A 16298-nucleotide genomic window follows, 5' to 3' on the forward strand; every position below is an offset into this window, starting at 1 on the left:
TGAACAATGAGTGAAACTTAAAAGAAACGTTGTCGTACAAGGTTTCAACATCCAAAAGGAAAGATGTTGCATATGTTGCATTTCTTGTTGCCCTTGAGCCCTTTGCGGGCACTATCGAGTCAAGATTTCAACAGATGTACGTACACAAAGGCAGGATCTTTAACGCAATGAGCTTCGCTCCTGCAGAAAAGGCAGCAAAGTCTGACCACGAACCTATAAATCACACATATGGGTTAGTGTTACACATTACAGCCCAAAAATGAAATAGGTCACACCATTATTTTTGATAAGCAGACAAAAATAGTGGTAAGATCTAGTAGAGAATAGTATACAAAAAAAGCATATGCATTTCTTTTCTAACCACTTGTGTTGCCACACTGTCTTTTTCTGTGAGAGCTGTGTTCTTCCCTGATCTCAGCGGAGCTCATTGGTTTTCGACTGCACACGCTTGCTCGTATGGAAGCCAGTTCTTTGTGTGCCAAAAGGATTTACATACAACACTGAATAAATGACCTTCCAGGTAGAGCACACAATCTTCATATGCACCATCTCCTGGATTACAAATCAATTGCACAGCCTTTCATAAAGAATCCTGCACCTACTATGTACACCAGTGGTTCTCAATTCCAGTATTTAACCCCTAAAAGTGTCGCCGTTTTTTTCCTCTGCTGCCAGGTTTCAAAAACTTCTCGCCTGGCCTCCCCGACCCACATCAGGCGACACTAGCAGATAACACCGGGGTCCTGAGAGTGGAGAACTACTGATATACTCACACACACAACTAGATGTCTCACCATTTTATCCACATTTTAAATTTTGACGGACAACAATCAAGTCATTATATTGCTTTTTAAAATATTGCAAGTAATTCCTATGAATTTGCCTACAACGGCACACCAAAGTATAGTGAACACAAGCACTCCCATGTGCACATCATTCTGAAACTATACTGGACCCTCCAGTCTTTTGCTGGATATTTTGTCATGGCTTTCATGAGTATATGTTGCATTGTTTAAAAAGAGTTCCGGAACTACGCGGCTGCAGTGTGTTCTTGGGTACCAAGGTGTTGTTCTTCAGTGGTTATGCAACTGCAGATTGATACTGTGATGCAACACACCATGAAACAACTTGAAACTAAGAAGTATTCTGGCATCGATGTCAAATGTTTTTCACTCTGGTGATCTTGAAGCCTTTAACTGAAGTTTGGCAGTTGCCTCTTACTCCAAGTGGAGCGTCCCAACTTAGAGACAATAGATGAGTTCTTTCTTTTGTCATGTTCTTTTTCTTCCTTCATGTTGCCTACAAGATAAAAACGACCATATTCCTCATTATTCATTCTCTACCAAAACCATCCCTTCTCATTATTCTCATTCTCACTCATCCACTCTTGAAGATCAGATCTCTGTTGGGTCTTTCCTTGCATCCTCTTTATTTCCGCTGCTTCCTGCTCTAGGGAGAGTCCATCATGGCTTCCAGCATCTCCAGGAATAGTTTGTGCATGGGTACACCTCCGCGGGTCTTGATGCTGTAGAAAGTCGTAAGAGCACGACCAGCAGTTTGACGGAGGAGAGGCAACGTTAAAAGGAGGCGTCCCGCCCGCTGGGGGTCGTCTGGGCGCCGCTGACATTCCAGCTCCAGCAGGGCCTGGTGGAGAAGGTCCCGCAGCTTTTGCACAGCCTCCATGTCCTCGATGTAAACAGAGTCTAACAGAAAAGGGGGCACAGCGTCAGGTTTTCGCCCCAGAAAAAGGTCTGATGTTGCCCAGTAAAACTTACCATAAAATCTAAATGATGACAGCCCGTATTTACAAAACAAAACACTGGCTCTGTAGCATAAGAAGGACATGCAGGGTGATCTGCTGCTGACAGGCATTTTGACTGGATCTCAAGACATCCCTACAGAAAGGTTGTGAGTGTGCTAAACTTGCCATAACCATTAGAGTCATTTCTAGTCTGCGCCGTTTGTTTCTGCTTGTTAGACCTTATGTTCGTGAAGATTCTGTTTGCTAGAAATGTTCATTTTTTGTTCCGCCTTGGTGGCTGTGGCTTGTGGTGCTACTGAAATACACTGTTACAGAGCTGATGCAAAGATTGGTCGGTGTGAGGAAATGTTTTTCAACAGCATCACAAACTGCAATCTAATCTCTAAAATGATCGGAAAGCTGAGAAACAAAAAAAACAATCTTTAACAGTTTCAACAAAAAAAATTTACATTCTCAGCTAAATGAAAATAGAATTTTCTAGTGTCCACTTACATTAAACAATTGCTAGACATTAAAACGCCAGCAATTGAGTGTTGTTTTTTGCACACAATGAGTATTACACTTAGTTATTTAAAGAGTGTCCTTCAGGAAATTGAGTGGGCACTCTCAATAGGCCGAATATTACATTTCAGAAAAATGCAAATTTCCTCTGACATTAGTAGAGACGCTCTTATTTTAAGGTTAGATGGGTTGACTCCATAAGTGCACTAGTAATAATAATAATAATAAATTTATTTTATAGAGCACTTTTCATTGCTAAAAGCAATCGCAAAGTGCTACAGAGTAGAAACAAGATAAAAGAAGATTTAAAAAGAAAAAACACCGGTGTGCTCCTACTATGAATGAAAATACCTGAGAATTATATGAGATGTATGAAAAACCTATGTAACATACAAGTAAAATCTCACCCGACTGCCCCTAGAAAAAAATCTGGAGTAAAAACACTGATGAGTAAATACCAAACTTCCAACCAAATGCCACTCCAGTCATTTTGCTCAGAAAATCTATTTATAGCTGGTGCACACGCTTGTGGGCACCAGCTCAAGCTCAAGCGCCCATTAGAAGCTACGGTAATTTTGAGATCCACTGCACTAGAAAACTCTTTTAGATAGTTTCAGCTTGCTCTAATCACAGCAAGTGATATGAAAACCTACACCACACACTATACCACTGATAATAGTTTATTAAGAGTTAAGTTAATGATATATAATTTGCATGTGTGCATAATACACCAAAAAAGTACCTGAGTTAGTTAGTGCGATGGCCTTCAGCATGACAAATTCCTCCCGGTCCACATTTAGTGAGCGGAAACGGCGAGCGAGTTGACTGATTGCCGCGTTCAGCTCCGTCAGTCCTGCGACGCGCGACATCTCCTCGTCAAGGACAAAGTCCTCGGCGAACACCACCTCGTCCTCGCAGCCGAGCGAGCGGTACGCTACGCCCAGCACCAGCACCTCCAGCCACACTGACTGCAGCACAGACATCTGGTCTGCGAGGGAAAGTGACAGGAAGCCTGAGGGGGAACAGACAGACAGACAGAGGGAGAGAGTAGAATTTAAATGCGGAGGAGGCAAACTGGCAACATGTTCACATTTTTTGATATTAACTCACACAGTAAAAAAAGGACAATGTCTTTGTAAAGGGCCAAATAATGTGCTACATACTCTCTGACACTCTAGCTTGTAATACATTAAGAACCCCATCAGTTCAGTTCTTACACATCACACATTTTAACAATTGATTTTGACAAAACATGTTTCTTCCTGGTCAGTGAGATTGGAGCACTCCCATCTCTCCCACTGTTGCTCTGCTGTCGTTGCGTCTCCTCTCCGAACGTCTTACCTGGAATGTGTTTGGCCCAGCCGATGATGACGACCAGCTCGCGGTCAGCAAGGTCACAGAGGGTGGTGAGCGTCCGCTGGGCAGTGTCGGGCTGCAGCGGGTCGGGCATGGCGAACAGCTTCTCTGGCTCTGCCACCAGGAGGTGGGACACAATGATGTTGGAGGAGCCTATGTCACAAAACAAAACAAAGATTAACATGGTTCACTTAAAAAAAAAACGCAACACTCCTAGTGACATTGTTACCTGATGTATCAATTCTGTCACTATGTTAAATATTAAAAGATATACATTTTTGCTTTAAGCAACATACTGATTTGCACTCATGTTAACTGCATCATATATTGCAATATCCTCATGCTGCAAGTTTTCATATCCCCTTTTCAAATGTAGGATTAAGAACCTGACAATTAATTGGTCATTAACAGACACATATCCATATTTTCTTTGAGTGCAAATGAGAATTTAGCTTAAAACCTGCTCCACCCCTCAGTCAGATTTATGTGAATCAAGAACTCCAAGTGATGTCATCTGAATTTGTGCAAATTAGCTCTGTTGCAATGTTTAGTTCTACTGCTGACTGAAAATTAGGGAATCAGTGTACAGTTTTTCCAGTAGAGGGCACTGTTTCAGTTCCAATGGTTTGAAAGCATTTTGTGTCATTTGTATGCTCCTCCTGCTTTACCTATCCACCACATCTCACACTTGAAGAGCACTTTGACCAGCTGAAGCTTAGATTTGACTGGAATGGAACATTTTTGAAAAAATGACTGAACATAGTTTGTCAGCAAAAAAAAGGTTGCACTCACACTGGGCCCGGTTGTTCCGTGCCGTGCTAAAATACGATTGTCTCCGTCCCACAAAACGAACTTGACTTTTGCCGTGAATCGTGCTTGGGCACGGTACGAATGCCAAGTGTGAGTGCGCCCTAAGATATATCTCTCAAGAAAGAAAAAAAAAAGCCTTTCTGATAAATCACACCCTGATGTCAAATATAGTGACAATGTGAGCTGGTTTTCAGCTTTACAGAGCAGCTACAGTCACATGGCACCTACAGTTAATATTGAACGTTAAAACAAAAAAGGAATGCCGTGTGAATGCCGTGTAAATGAGCCTCTTTTCATCTCGTTTGCACAATTTGATCATCGTAACAGTATCACACTGTGTTGCCCATTATAGAGCACACAAAAAATAATAATCCCACCTTTTTCACTCTCCTTTGTCAGTTGTAGAGGGGCATTCTGGTACGTTGCATTCTCCACTTCTGGGCGCCTTTTGTACTTCTGTCTTCCACCTCGGACCCTGTCGAGACGAACTCCTACGTGGTGAAACATAAAAGGAATTACGATTTGTGCTGGGAAAACAGAGAATAAACATATTCATAAGACCAATACAATGACTGTTGAGATGTAATATTGCAGACTGGCGACGCAGCTTCTGCACACTAGGAACACTCACTCACCCTCCTTCAGCATGCCTACTTTGAGGCACTTGGTGAAGCGGCATGCCTGGCAAGCCTTTCTGCGCCTCTTGGTGATTTCACACTCATTTGAAGCTGGACAACTGTATTCAATGTTACCTTTAAAGAGGGTCAACAGAAAATGTTAATAACATGATAAATACAAATATGCATGACCATCCGAGATGAATAAAAACCACCTCCTTCAATGTTTTTTCCCTGGAGGTTTTAAACATACCTGCCTCAAACCACCCACCAAGGGCACATACACAGTATGAGTACATACATCCGTGATGTTTAACAGCCCAGTATGAACTAGATAAGAGTGGTTGGAGTGATAGTTTGCTGCATGTCAAACAACAACACCATTAAGATGTGATGTGGGTCCGAAGTCACTCCTTGATTCCTCAGACATTTTACCTACTATAGAGACACGGAACACCTCAAGATGTTCCACATTAGATCCGATTTATTAATTAATATATTTACAAAATGATGTAAGTATTTTTTGTAATAATGTATGTATTAATAGGTCGTCCGATTTAACCTGGTTTAGGAGCTCCACATGTAAATCCCATGAAATGGTTACATTACAGAGGGTGTCGGGGGACAACATGGACTCTGCACTTGAATTTCACACACCTTGAATGGTTCTTTTGAAGAAGGCCTTGCAGGCCTCACATGACGCCACGCCGTAGTGGTAACCCGAGGCCACATCCCCACATACTAAGCAGAGCCTCTTGGGTAGCGTGCTCAGGGCGTACTTGCATCGTCCAGCTCCATTTCCGGCGGAGCCCTCCTCAGCCCCGTCGCCCCCCTCGTCTTTGAAGTGGCAACGCAGGGCCGGTGTGTAGAGTGGCGGGGAGTAACGTTTGGTGCCGTCTCCTCTGGTTCCACTTTGAGAGGAGTCCGAGGAGGCCCCGCCGGGGCTGGTACGTCCTCCCCCGCCTCCCTCCGGGCTACTCGGCTCTGCCTTTATGTAGACGTCTGACCGACGGTCCCTGGAAGACATGATGTCTGGAGGGGGGAAAAATGAACAACAAACAAAGGTCACGCTCAATCTAATATTTTCTGCAGCAACAACAACAGCAGGATCATCTCTGGAGCACTGTGTGGTGTCTGTGTGGAGCATGCAGGAGGCTACAATAACTCCACTGCGTAAAGCAGTTTTTGTTTACAGTCATCAACACGCCCACTCGCTCGCCCCGGAGATTCTCCTGTTGTATTCACACAGGGGCTCACTCAGAACATTGTCCGGAGATTATACAGTACCAGGGAGATACTCCGGAGAATGTACGGGGCAACACCTGCAGACATTTGCGTTCTCATATTCTATCTAAATCAATCGGGCTCTACTATATAGCGCTTATCAACTAGTCTAGTATTATCAACCACCCAAAGCGCTTTACAGTACAAGTCACATATAAACACACACATTCATACACTGCCGGCGCGGCTGTCGGGGGAGATTTAGGTTTAAATCTCGTGTATCAAACCAATGACTTTCTGGTTAGTGGGCGACCCTCTAACCACAGCCGTGCCTAAAATAAAACTACTCTGTCCTTGCATCATCCCCACAGTTTTAAGTCTTTGTACGTGACCTTTCCGGACATTAAAATAGCCAAGGTGACGGCATGAAGGTTGCGTTGCTCATAAACAGTGCCAGCAATTCCCTTTTCTGACACATCATTTTAAGATTCAAGTAAGATCCAAAACCTGCTTGCCTTTCAATTTAATTACGTATACAGGGCAACCTACTCCAAAAATCACAATATCACAATAAATATTGCTTGGAATTAAATTAAACTTATGTTTATAATTACAAAATTAGGGCTGCCACTAAAATTATTTATGTGTTTGGATTATTTAGTCTCTGAACCGCAAACATTGACGACTAATACCCATTCCAACTTCACGATGTCCAAATACCCAAAAATATTATTGTTCAGTGATACATGACAATATTAAGTATTAAATCCTCTAATTTCAGAGGCTTGTAGCAGAAAATATAAGAAAAATATAATATATATTTGAATCAATTATCTAAATGGTTTCTGATTGGTTCTGTAATTAAAACAATTAATAAAACTGTAGACTCGTCGGTCCAGACGATAGTTGGTATGTATCCATAACTTCTTTGGAGGAACAAAATGTGGCACTGCTGAACTGTAGAGGGCAGCAGAACTCAACAGACATATTTGATCTAATTTCTTCAAGGTTGTACATCCACAATTTTTACATTAATACAACAGCAAAAAATATTTTCTATGTAAAGATATTGTGGAGTAATGGCATCCTGAGCAGAGAATGAAGTCACACGCCCTCTGTGTGTGTTATGACGTTTACAAAGCGAGATGATCCCACCTCTGGACGCCAGTGATGTAAACACAACGCTCAGGTGGACATGCAGATTTCCACCCCGTCCTGTGCTGTGACACTAAACACAGTTGTCACCTGCTCACCACGGTCCTGTTCAACCAGAAAACAGTGGCCACACACAGAACAGCACACCTGTGACCATGCGGGTCCTGAGTGTGCCGCGGCTCAGGGCTACAAGAGTGAGGGCAGTCCCGGAATAAGTTTTAAACACCCATTTATCTCACATGGACACTGACAAGGAGCACCGACCCGGCAGATGAGACTCAACAGATGGGGTTGTGTGTGTACACATGGTAACATTATTCAGTTGTGTTTCGCCGACGCTTTCAGTGGGCACCCAACACCCATAAGCTGCTTTAAGACACGCACTGAAGTCCTGACATTTTCCTACCAGCCCCATAGTGACATTTTTCCAGTGACCCCATGTGAGAATACAGCAGGAAAACATCTCCAGAGGATTCCCGGCGAGCGAGTTGGCGCTCTACCTGGGCGCCGCCCCCCGTCTCAATGTTCCGGAAATTTCCCTGCTAGTGTGAACGCGACTAACTCCGACAATCTCCTGCTGCGTTCCTCATATATGAACGGCAAAGTTCATGTCTGAAATCAGCAATAGACTCTATAGGTGAGTTAACACCTTGCTGAGGAGAGGGGAGGTGTGGTTAACATTTGTTTTGGTCCGAGATGCTGGTGCTAGTGTGCAGTCTGTGTTAACTAGACCACCAGAAGTTGGCTACCTTTCTAGACGTTGGCTAACATCTAGAAAGGTTCCACCGTCCTCTGCAGGCAGGCAGGCGAAACTTGTCATAAAGCCAGTAGTTTTCTGCTTTAGGTGTGCGCGTTCTCAGCACGGGCATGCAGTTCTTACTGTGGCGCACGTTCACTTGAACAAATCACAACCGTCAACCATCATCATCCTGCAATAAATCCAAACGCCTGGATCGCTAATGTTAGTACATTGCGTCCATTCTATGAACGACCAATAGCCTCGAAGAGGTCGGATCTCTTCGCCTCAGGTGGTGTCTTGCATTAAAGTAACTGAACAACCAGGTGGATGAATGTTTGTGTAAGCACATTGAACACTTCTCTTCCCTGCCCAAATAAGGGTAATTACTTTAGAATGTAGGTGTACCACTCTAGTAAGATCACCCCTATAAGAAGACCCAGACACGAGTGTACTGAGTAGCCAAACAAAGACAAATTGTTCATGTTTCATCTTACTGTCAGAAGCTGACTTTGATCTTTGGCGTTACTGCACTGTTGGTAAATTGACTTGATCAACAGCACGGGGATCATAAATCGTAGCGTGTGCCGTGTCTATCTCTAAGCTTCAACTCATCAGTGGATACATTAATGCCGGGCCGTACTCGAACGATTGCACTCTTGTTCCAACTTAATATATCACTGTTTGAGGACGACGAGATGGGTTCTCTGCAGCCTAACTAGCCTCAATCCAGTCAAGACATGACGGTGATTTGTGATTTTCTCATGCATACTTAGTGCAATTATCAACCCCACCTCCTTTCTGTCCATCATCTGAGATGATAATCCGGTTTGCAGCCTGTATATTTAAGTGTTGCAATATAAAAAAAAAAAAGATTGCTTGTGGTTGGTTCAGTGCTCGGGTCCCCTTGCCCGGCCCACATTGACTACATTACATAATTTGTATGCTTGGTAAATACTAGTTTGTGTGACTGGCCTGATTAAATAAACCAAAGGGTGTTTGGCATAATCAATTAAAGAGTCTTATTATTGTGTTTACTTAAAGCTCAACATAGAGAAAATATTAAAGTGCAGTATTTGCAGGGATTTGTAGAGCAACGTGGAGCTATGTCCTAACCAGTGCTGTATGCCGTTGGTTTAAGTCAGTTTGCAAAATGATTAATGCACAACATGTATTACCCACTTATTAACAATGAGGTAATTATTACAAACAGCCCATTCGACAGACATCTTTACAGTGAGCTAAACTTCACATCGTGTTAAGTGCATTTATTAAACGGCCTGCTCATAAGACAAAAATCGTCCAATCAAAGCTGTCCAGCGTCAGGCGTTTGACCGGGGCTCATGACCCCACGGAGATAAGCGATTCCTTGCATGTGAACTTGCAAACAAAACCTCACTGCCTGTGTGAGCTTTAAACATAATCAATGCAAAATGCAATGCGAGTTAAACACGGTTGTGGACTTGCCATCCTGGGATCAGGACACTGTACTTAACACTACACATATGATTAATTGCAAACCAGGTGGGCCTCTGAATCCTATTTATTGCTCGGGCAGATATCTCGGTCCTATAGCAGATGGTTGTCCTATGCTTTCTGTGGAGTTTGCCCCTTTTCTGGACTTGATTGTAGCTGTTTGGCAAGCGACGAGGGAGAGGGGGGGTCCCAGTAACCGGAGCCTGTTTAAAGTGTAGCTTCTTCGGACTGAGTTCACAAGCTCGCTGAACGACTCGGGACATAATACTGCATAAGAACCACAACAGTTTGATTCGGGAGGCTCGGCTCGCTTCCTGGACCATGCGCACCGCTGGCCGGTCCGACGTGAGCGAGGGACGACGAACTGCGATTTTTCTGTGAATTAAAAATGTTTTTGCAACGTAAACCGGGACGGATACATTGTCAAAGTTGTCGGTTTGACGAAAGCAGGTTAAAGGCCCCGGGTGTGAGTGGCTCGAGGTGCTTGGTTTCTTTAAAAAAAAAAAAACTCGCCATAGAAACGTGTCGTGTGTGTACTTTGATGCGCCAGCGTGTTGGAAGTAGCATTAGCATTAGCGTTAGCGTTAGCTTAAGCAACAACACGCACTGTGGGTTAGCTCAAACCCTTAGCTAAGTAGGCTAGCAGCGGCAGCTAGCGTGTTAAGCCGGCTCTCTCCCTCTCCCCTCGGGGCCGCGGGGGGGTTATTTCTGTCCCTCTGACCCAGGCTCGTCTGCGTCTTACCTGGTGGCGGTGAGCAGTGCGCGTCTTAGGCGTCTGCTCGGTGTCATAACATGGCACACAGTTGACAGGGGGAGAGCCGGGTTCCAGGCTGCCAGCGCCCTAGCTCGTGTTGTGACTGTGTCGCGATGGGCCGGGCTACGATGGGCTTTCAGCTAACAGCTGGTCGATGATAAAAGGATGGATGTGCTGAAGCTTTAAACACAGCAGTGCAAGGAGCATCACCTGCCCAACAAATGACCATTGATCTGTGTTTATGTATGAAACATGGGTAGGCTCGGATGTTATATACTAACTTAAGACTCTCTCTCACACTTTGTAATTTAGGAGAAAATACTCTTTATGCTCTCTTATGCTGAAGGAACATCATTGCAGGTTAGGTAATATTGTCCCTAATAACACATTGTAAATGTGATATAGGCCTGTATTAATCATTGGTCAAAACGATCTTAATGTCATTAAACTTTCAATTTAAGTCTCAACTTTAACCTAACAGAATGAAAAACAAAACAAAAATGATGAACGGAATAGTTTGACTCATGTGTAACTGATGGGTTTCTATTTCATTTTTGAAATATTGCCAAAATTGCATGCATCACCTTTCATTCTGCTTGACCAAAATGGTCGTAGAAAGCTTTGATTTTGCTTGTTTTTTTGCGGCACATTACATCCCCCCCAAAAAACGAGTACCTCAAAGTGAATATCGCCGGTACTGATACCTTGATTGCGCCTTTGTCCTCATGCAGGACTTTGGATGTTTCTCACGTGGACTTGTACCGCTTCAAGTTGAGGTCAATCCTCTCTCTTATCACTCCACCACATGTCCCTCATTTGTCCTTTTTTTTTCAAGGTTCCAATATGTCCATGCGTGATCATTTCAAAAGATAAACTGCCTCTATGGCGCAGCTGGAAACACAGCTGGTTCTGCGTTCCTCAGACAGGAACATGTCCCGTGAATTGCTTGATTGCAACAGAATCATGTGATGTTCAATCCACCCTCAATATTGTGGATGTGAAACGAGAATGCCTTTAAAATGATTCTCTGTTAGTGTTTCTTGGTGTATTTCTCCTTCCACATCCCCCCTTTTGACTATGAATACTTTCTCAAGATGACATTCATGTTTTCAGCCGAAGTCATTGCATTACAAGAACGAACCGAAGCACCTGGGCAACAGAGCACAAAGAACAAGACATAATCCGAAGTCGGAGCTTAATGGCATAATATTTCACCAGCATAAAAGGTGATGTGAGACCATATTACCTGTGTGGTGAGTTGGAGTTTAAAGCCTATATCTCCCCTCACTCCTGGTGGTAGCTTAGTGAAGTGCTGTTGCCTGGGTTGAGGTCTGCAGTTTTCAGGACACCTGCAAAAGAGCCAAAGGGTTTTTGAGTTACAACTTTGTCAAGACCCTTACTTTTCATGTTAACCTTTCATTTGTGATTTTTAATGTCCAAACCTCCACAGAAGGTTCAACAGGAACGTTCTGTCCAACCTCATGAAGACCATGATGTCTGAGAGGTACTTGTACATATGATGTATTTAAAAGCTGTTAATAATAGCAGCGCCAATCTACACGTGCCGTAGAAAACCTCAATCATTTTGCCCTCGGAGATAAGTCATGTGTGTATACTTGTAACACTGTCTTTTCCTTCCAAAAATACCTAACCCACTGTATGTATCCAGATTACTGCACACACTGCTGGAGGTACCCTCCCCCTTTTCACTGCGTGACACACTCCAAAGGTCACAGCTACAGGAATGCTTGAAGGACAGACCGAGTAAAGCCAACACCTTGTCTCCTCGTCAAAGTCATAAGTGAAGTCTGGTGATAACTCCCTGTAAATAATTAGAGGCTAGTTTTTTTTTAATTTCCTAAGCCATGACACGAAACATCACTTAAGTGAGTCTTGAAAGTTTAAACACGACCGTGCCTTTGGGCGTTTAAAAAAAAAGTAGACAACATGAAATGCCAAATTGCAGCAAAGGAGACTCAAGTGTTGCCGGCCCCCCACAGCATTTTAACCTTGAGCAACAAGACTGTTATGTGTGCAAACAAACTCTGATGCTTTAGTCGTATTCTTTCTCCAACTGACAACATCGGTTTTATAAGTGACATGTCGAACAAGAGGCGGAGCTTGAATTAAAAACAGTGAGTTTAGATTTGAATCATAGCTGATTGTTAAACTGGCGTGATACTTCAATAAAAATCCTTGATCTAGTTGAATCTCTGAATCCCCCCCCTCACACACACACACACACACACACAGATGAAAACACATTTCAGAAATGCTAAGCCTCAAATGGCTCAAAGCTTCTAGTCATAGTTTTAGTTGGAGGTGCACCAGTGGTGTCTCATGTCACTGACAACGCATCACACCGACTGTACATGTGTAAATCTCAGTTGGGGGGGTTAAACACTGCGCACTGTGGAGACGGCGAGAGCAGCACACATGGGGTGACCTTGCCCACAGATCTCGGACCGGTTAAAGGTTAATTGCCAAAGTGGCTTATGCCGTAAGATCGGTGATCTCAATCCTGGTCCAGGAGGCTCGGTTGACTCGCAAAGTTCAGTGTGTTAAAACAGAACGAAGATTAACTCGGGAGGGGGGGGCTGTTTGATGCAGGGGGGGTGGATACACAGAAAGAGGAGGCAAAGTGCGAACAGTTGAAGTAAGTGCGCCCGTGCAAGACTCGTCTCCTAAGTGAGGACACGCGTCGAGCCATTACCCGCTGCATCCTTTCCAACCGTGATGCGTTCTTCACCCTTATCCAATGTACAGTCGTGCATTTCCATTTAAGAACTGGGGTTTACAAAAGCTACCGGAGCGTTCGCCATCATTTATTCATTACTGGGGCTGTATAAGATGGGTATGGAGCTTGTAAATGATTGCACAATGTACTAACTGTTATATTCCACGGCTCTTGTCCCCCTGCCCCCTCCAATAACGTGGCGACCACGCGAACTTACGGCTCTGCCAGGCGGGTCGTGAACGCCACAGCGGACCGAGCCGTGCAGACAGCTGACACCTCCACCGAACCATCCATTGGCCCAGTAACACACAGACCCACCGAGAGCCCCGGTCCCCGCGACGAAGGCTGAGCGAGGCGACTTACTGGGGGATGTCAAAACATCGCAGGGTTGCTGGGGGTGTTTTTTTTCTTTTCTTCTTCTCCTTCTTGTATCTGAAGTCGGTCCAGTCCTCGCGGCTGCCAAGTCCACAGTCGGTTCAACCGCTTCAATGGCGCTGTCCGAGCCTCGCCGGGCGTCTCACATCGCATCACTGACGGTTACCGTGGAATGAGGCGGTGTGGCGACAGCCGGCGACCCCCCCACGTCTTGTCCGCCCGTTCGGTTGCGTGCCCTGCTGCTGTAATTTCTCGTCTCTCGGCTCGCACAACTGAGGTTGTAGCTGGACGTCAGCGTAAAGACTCCGAAGAAGGAACACTGGATATCCGGTCAGACGAAAGGAGTTTCACAATAAAACGACGTCGCCTGGCGTAACTTGAAATACCCTCGAGCCAAACAACAGCCCAAAGCGAAACTAAGCCTACTATGATAGAATAACCCACTGCTGTTTTATTATGCCACACAACCCCCCAGAATTACGAAACTCCTTTTATTCCTCAAACGAACACAAACCGCAGTTTTATTGTTTTAAAACGTCAAAGTGCGTGACTTCCGGCTGCATCCTGGGTTTCTCTGGCCGACTTGACGCTGTGACGAAGGTCTCTATCCCGTGCCTTTTCTCCTCCCTCCGTCCAATTCACGTCCGCTGTGTCTCCGTTACGTCCGTACGCACCTTCCACCAGCGTCATCAGCATTATGACGATGGCCTGCAAGTCGTTAAAAAAAAAGATGTGACCTAGTCCACGTTAATCCTAACGTAGTAGACTGTAGTCTGGGTTTATTCGTTTGTCTCCAGCTAAAGAGTCAGATCAACTACCAGTCGGTTATGTCATGCAACACAATCACGATATAGCCTAGTTACCCCTGCAGGAGCAAACCCTTCCCCCACATAAACTATTACACTCGCAGTGGGAGATGGCCACTCAGCTATTCAATACGTCTAAATATTATTTTTTGTATTTAAATTATTATTTGTTGCTTTATTTTAGGCATCGTTTTGTCCACTTACAATCTGGGGGTTTTTTGTGGGATTTTAATCCACAATATCCTATACCACACGCGGATATTTGATTTGAGTAATAGCTGGAAGAGAAGGCTCGTCTCCTGCGGTCCACCTCTATGGAAAATGTAGTCATGCTGTCGGTCTTGTGACACTGACCCGGCTCACTCACTACACATGGCAGTTGCTAAGGAAGAGGAGAGCGGCAGATCACTGCAATGCCATGAGGAAATAATCAAGAGGTTTCAGTTTGAGGAGGGGGAGGGATGGGGAAAAAACTAACTGCAACCCACATTACAGATGTGTCATCAAACGTGTCTCATAACAATTAAAATGATTTCTCTCTCTCTCTCTCTCTCTCTCTCTGTCTAACTCTGTGTAGCCTGCTGCTTCCCGAAATAGGCTGTCCCGTGCACTCTCCCTACATGCCTGGTGGCAGCTGGCACCGAGAAGGAAAGAAGTTGTCACAGAAGAGACGACGACATGCCCTGCACTGATTTAGATCATTCAAAAAAACTTCTTTGGTTTAAAAAGAACAGGTACGATCCGTAGTTGCATTTGAATATTTGTGTGTGTATCTGTGTGTGTGTGTGTGTGTGTGTGTGTGTGTGTCAAATAACCAGGCGTTTTCCATCTCTGATTATAGACTAATAAACGTTAGTCTAGTCTGTTTATTCCAGTGAAGCCTCGCTTGCATTCCCCTTACTGTGCCAAAAGAGTAGGACACAACTGTGTGTGTGTGCGTGCGCGTGCGTGCGTGTGTGCGTGCTCTCGTGTTGGCTGTGCAGCGGGCTCGGGACAGGATTTCCGTGGTGCGTGCATGAGAGGAAAAACTGACGGCAGTGTCATTGCGACCTTGAAGCAAGGTCATCCAGTCTCTGCTGCAGACACTGCACTTCTGCGGGGCCGCATCACACTGGCGCGGTGCAGAGTCTGCATTATCATCGCCGTCGAGGCGAAAGAAGAAAAGAAAGAGAGCGCTCATGCCACATTCATTCGATTCGCTCGGAAAAATAAAAAACGGAAAAAAAAAAAGAAATCGTCGGAGCGACGCTTCGTGCTGCGAGATTTAGGCGACTGCTTTTTAATATCCTAAAAGAGCAGCTGTCTGAGACATGACAGCGTCGCCGACGGTCGTGTGCTCGAACCACGAATTCCGGCCGGGGGTCCCCAGGGTGCGTCTTACTGCAGGTCGTGACCTCAGACAGGTGTCAGCCGAGGCAGAAATACCAAGAAGCCTTTGTGCCCGTGCATCAGTGTGAGTGCCATGAGTCACAGATAATAGCACTGATAGGGAACAGTCTCCACCTATACTATAAACACCCTAATCAGTCTGGAATCACCAGGCTTCCTGCTCCAGGTTACTGTGCTGCGGTGGTGGGTTTGAGGCTTTTGAAACAGCAGCATGGGGGGTTTCAGTTAGTCCTGGTTCATAAAGCTGGACAAGGACAAGGGGCGACCAGTGGATGAACAGGTGACAGGAGGAAATAACGACGGCAATCATATTTCTCCTTGCAAATGCTCCCTGCTTGCACATTTGGCGGTTGTTCTAATTGTGTACCAATGCTTCTGTGAAATCCAAAGGCGATTAAAGAGGGAAAATAGGATTTCAATTATTCAATATATTACCTTAATTAAGGTCGGTATCTATGAATGTGGATTTTAATTTCGCTAAATTGGATTTAAGAGTATCAGGAAGTGATGATGTCACTGGTTACATTTGGTGGACTGTCATTTATCCACTGAAATGATTATTATTTTTTAAAGATGTTGCATCCAGCCGAGTTTGATCTG

At 44.6% G+C, this 16298-nt stretch overlaps 1 protein-coding gene across 2 annotated transcripts in view; it reads right to left on the reverse strand.

Moving 5' to 3' along the window:
- esrra (estrogen-related receptor alpha) overlaps positions 1-13809 on the reverse strand; it is a 15441-nt gene extending 1632 nt beyond the window's left edge. Inside the window, exons 1-8 of one of the 2 annotated variants that reach the window (XM_035625916.2) lie at positions 13492-13809; positions 11638-11740; positions 5704-6078; positions 5065-5181; positions 4807-4920; positions 3605-3772; positions 3006-3275; positions 1-1703 (exon numbers count right to left, since the gene is read on the reverse strand). The exon at positions 1-1703 is cut by the window's left edge and continues 1632 nt beyond it. In XM_035625916.2, coding sequence (XP_035481809.1) covers positions 1450-1703; positions 3006-3275; positions 3605-3772; positions 4807-4920; positions 5065-5181; positions 5704-6073 — 1293 coding nt within the window. In that variant the 5' untranslated portion in view covers positions 6074-6078; positions 11638-11740; positions 13492-13809 and the 3' untranslated portion in view covers positions 1-1449. Of the gene's footprint in view, positions 1704-3005; positions 3276-3604; positions 3773-4806; positions 4921-5064; positions 5182-5703; positions 6079-10379; positions 10580-11637; positions 11741-13491 lie in introns of those variants that run through there. The other variant, XM_035625917.2, reaches the window with a different exon arrangement.
- Positions 13810-16298: the final 2489 nt, after the last annotated feature.

This window comes from Scophthalmus maximus, chromosome 2, assembly GCF_022379125.1.
Source record: "Scophthalmus maximus strain ysfricsl-2021 chromosome 2, ASM2237912v1, whole genome shotgun sequence".
Classification (NCBI taxonomy): domain Eukaryota; kingdom Metazoa; phylum Chordata; class Actinopteri; order Pleuronectiformes; family Scophthalmidae; genus Scophthalmus; species Scophthalmus maximus.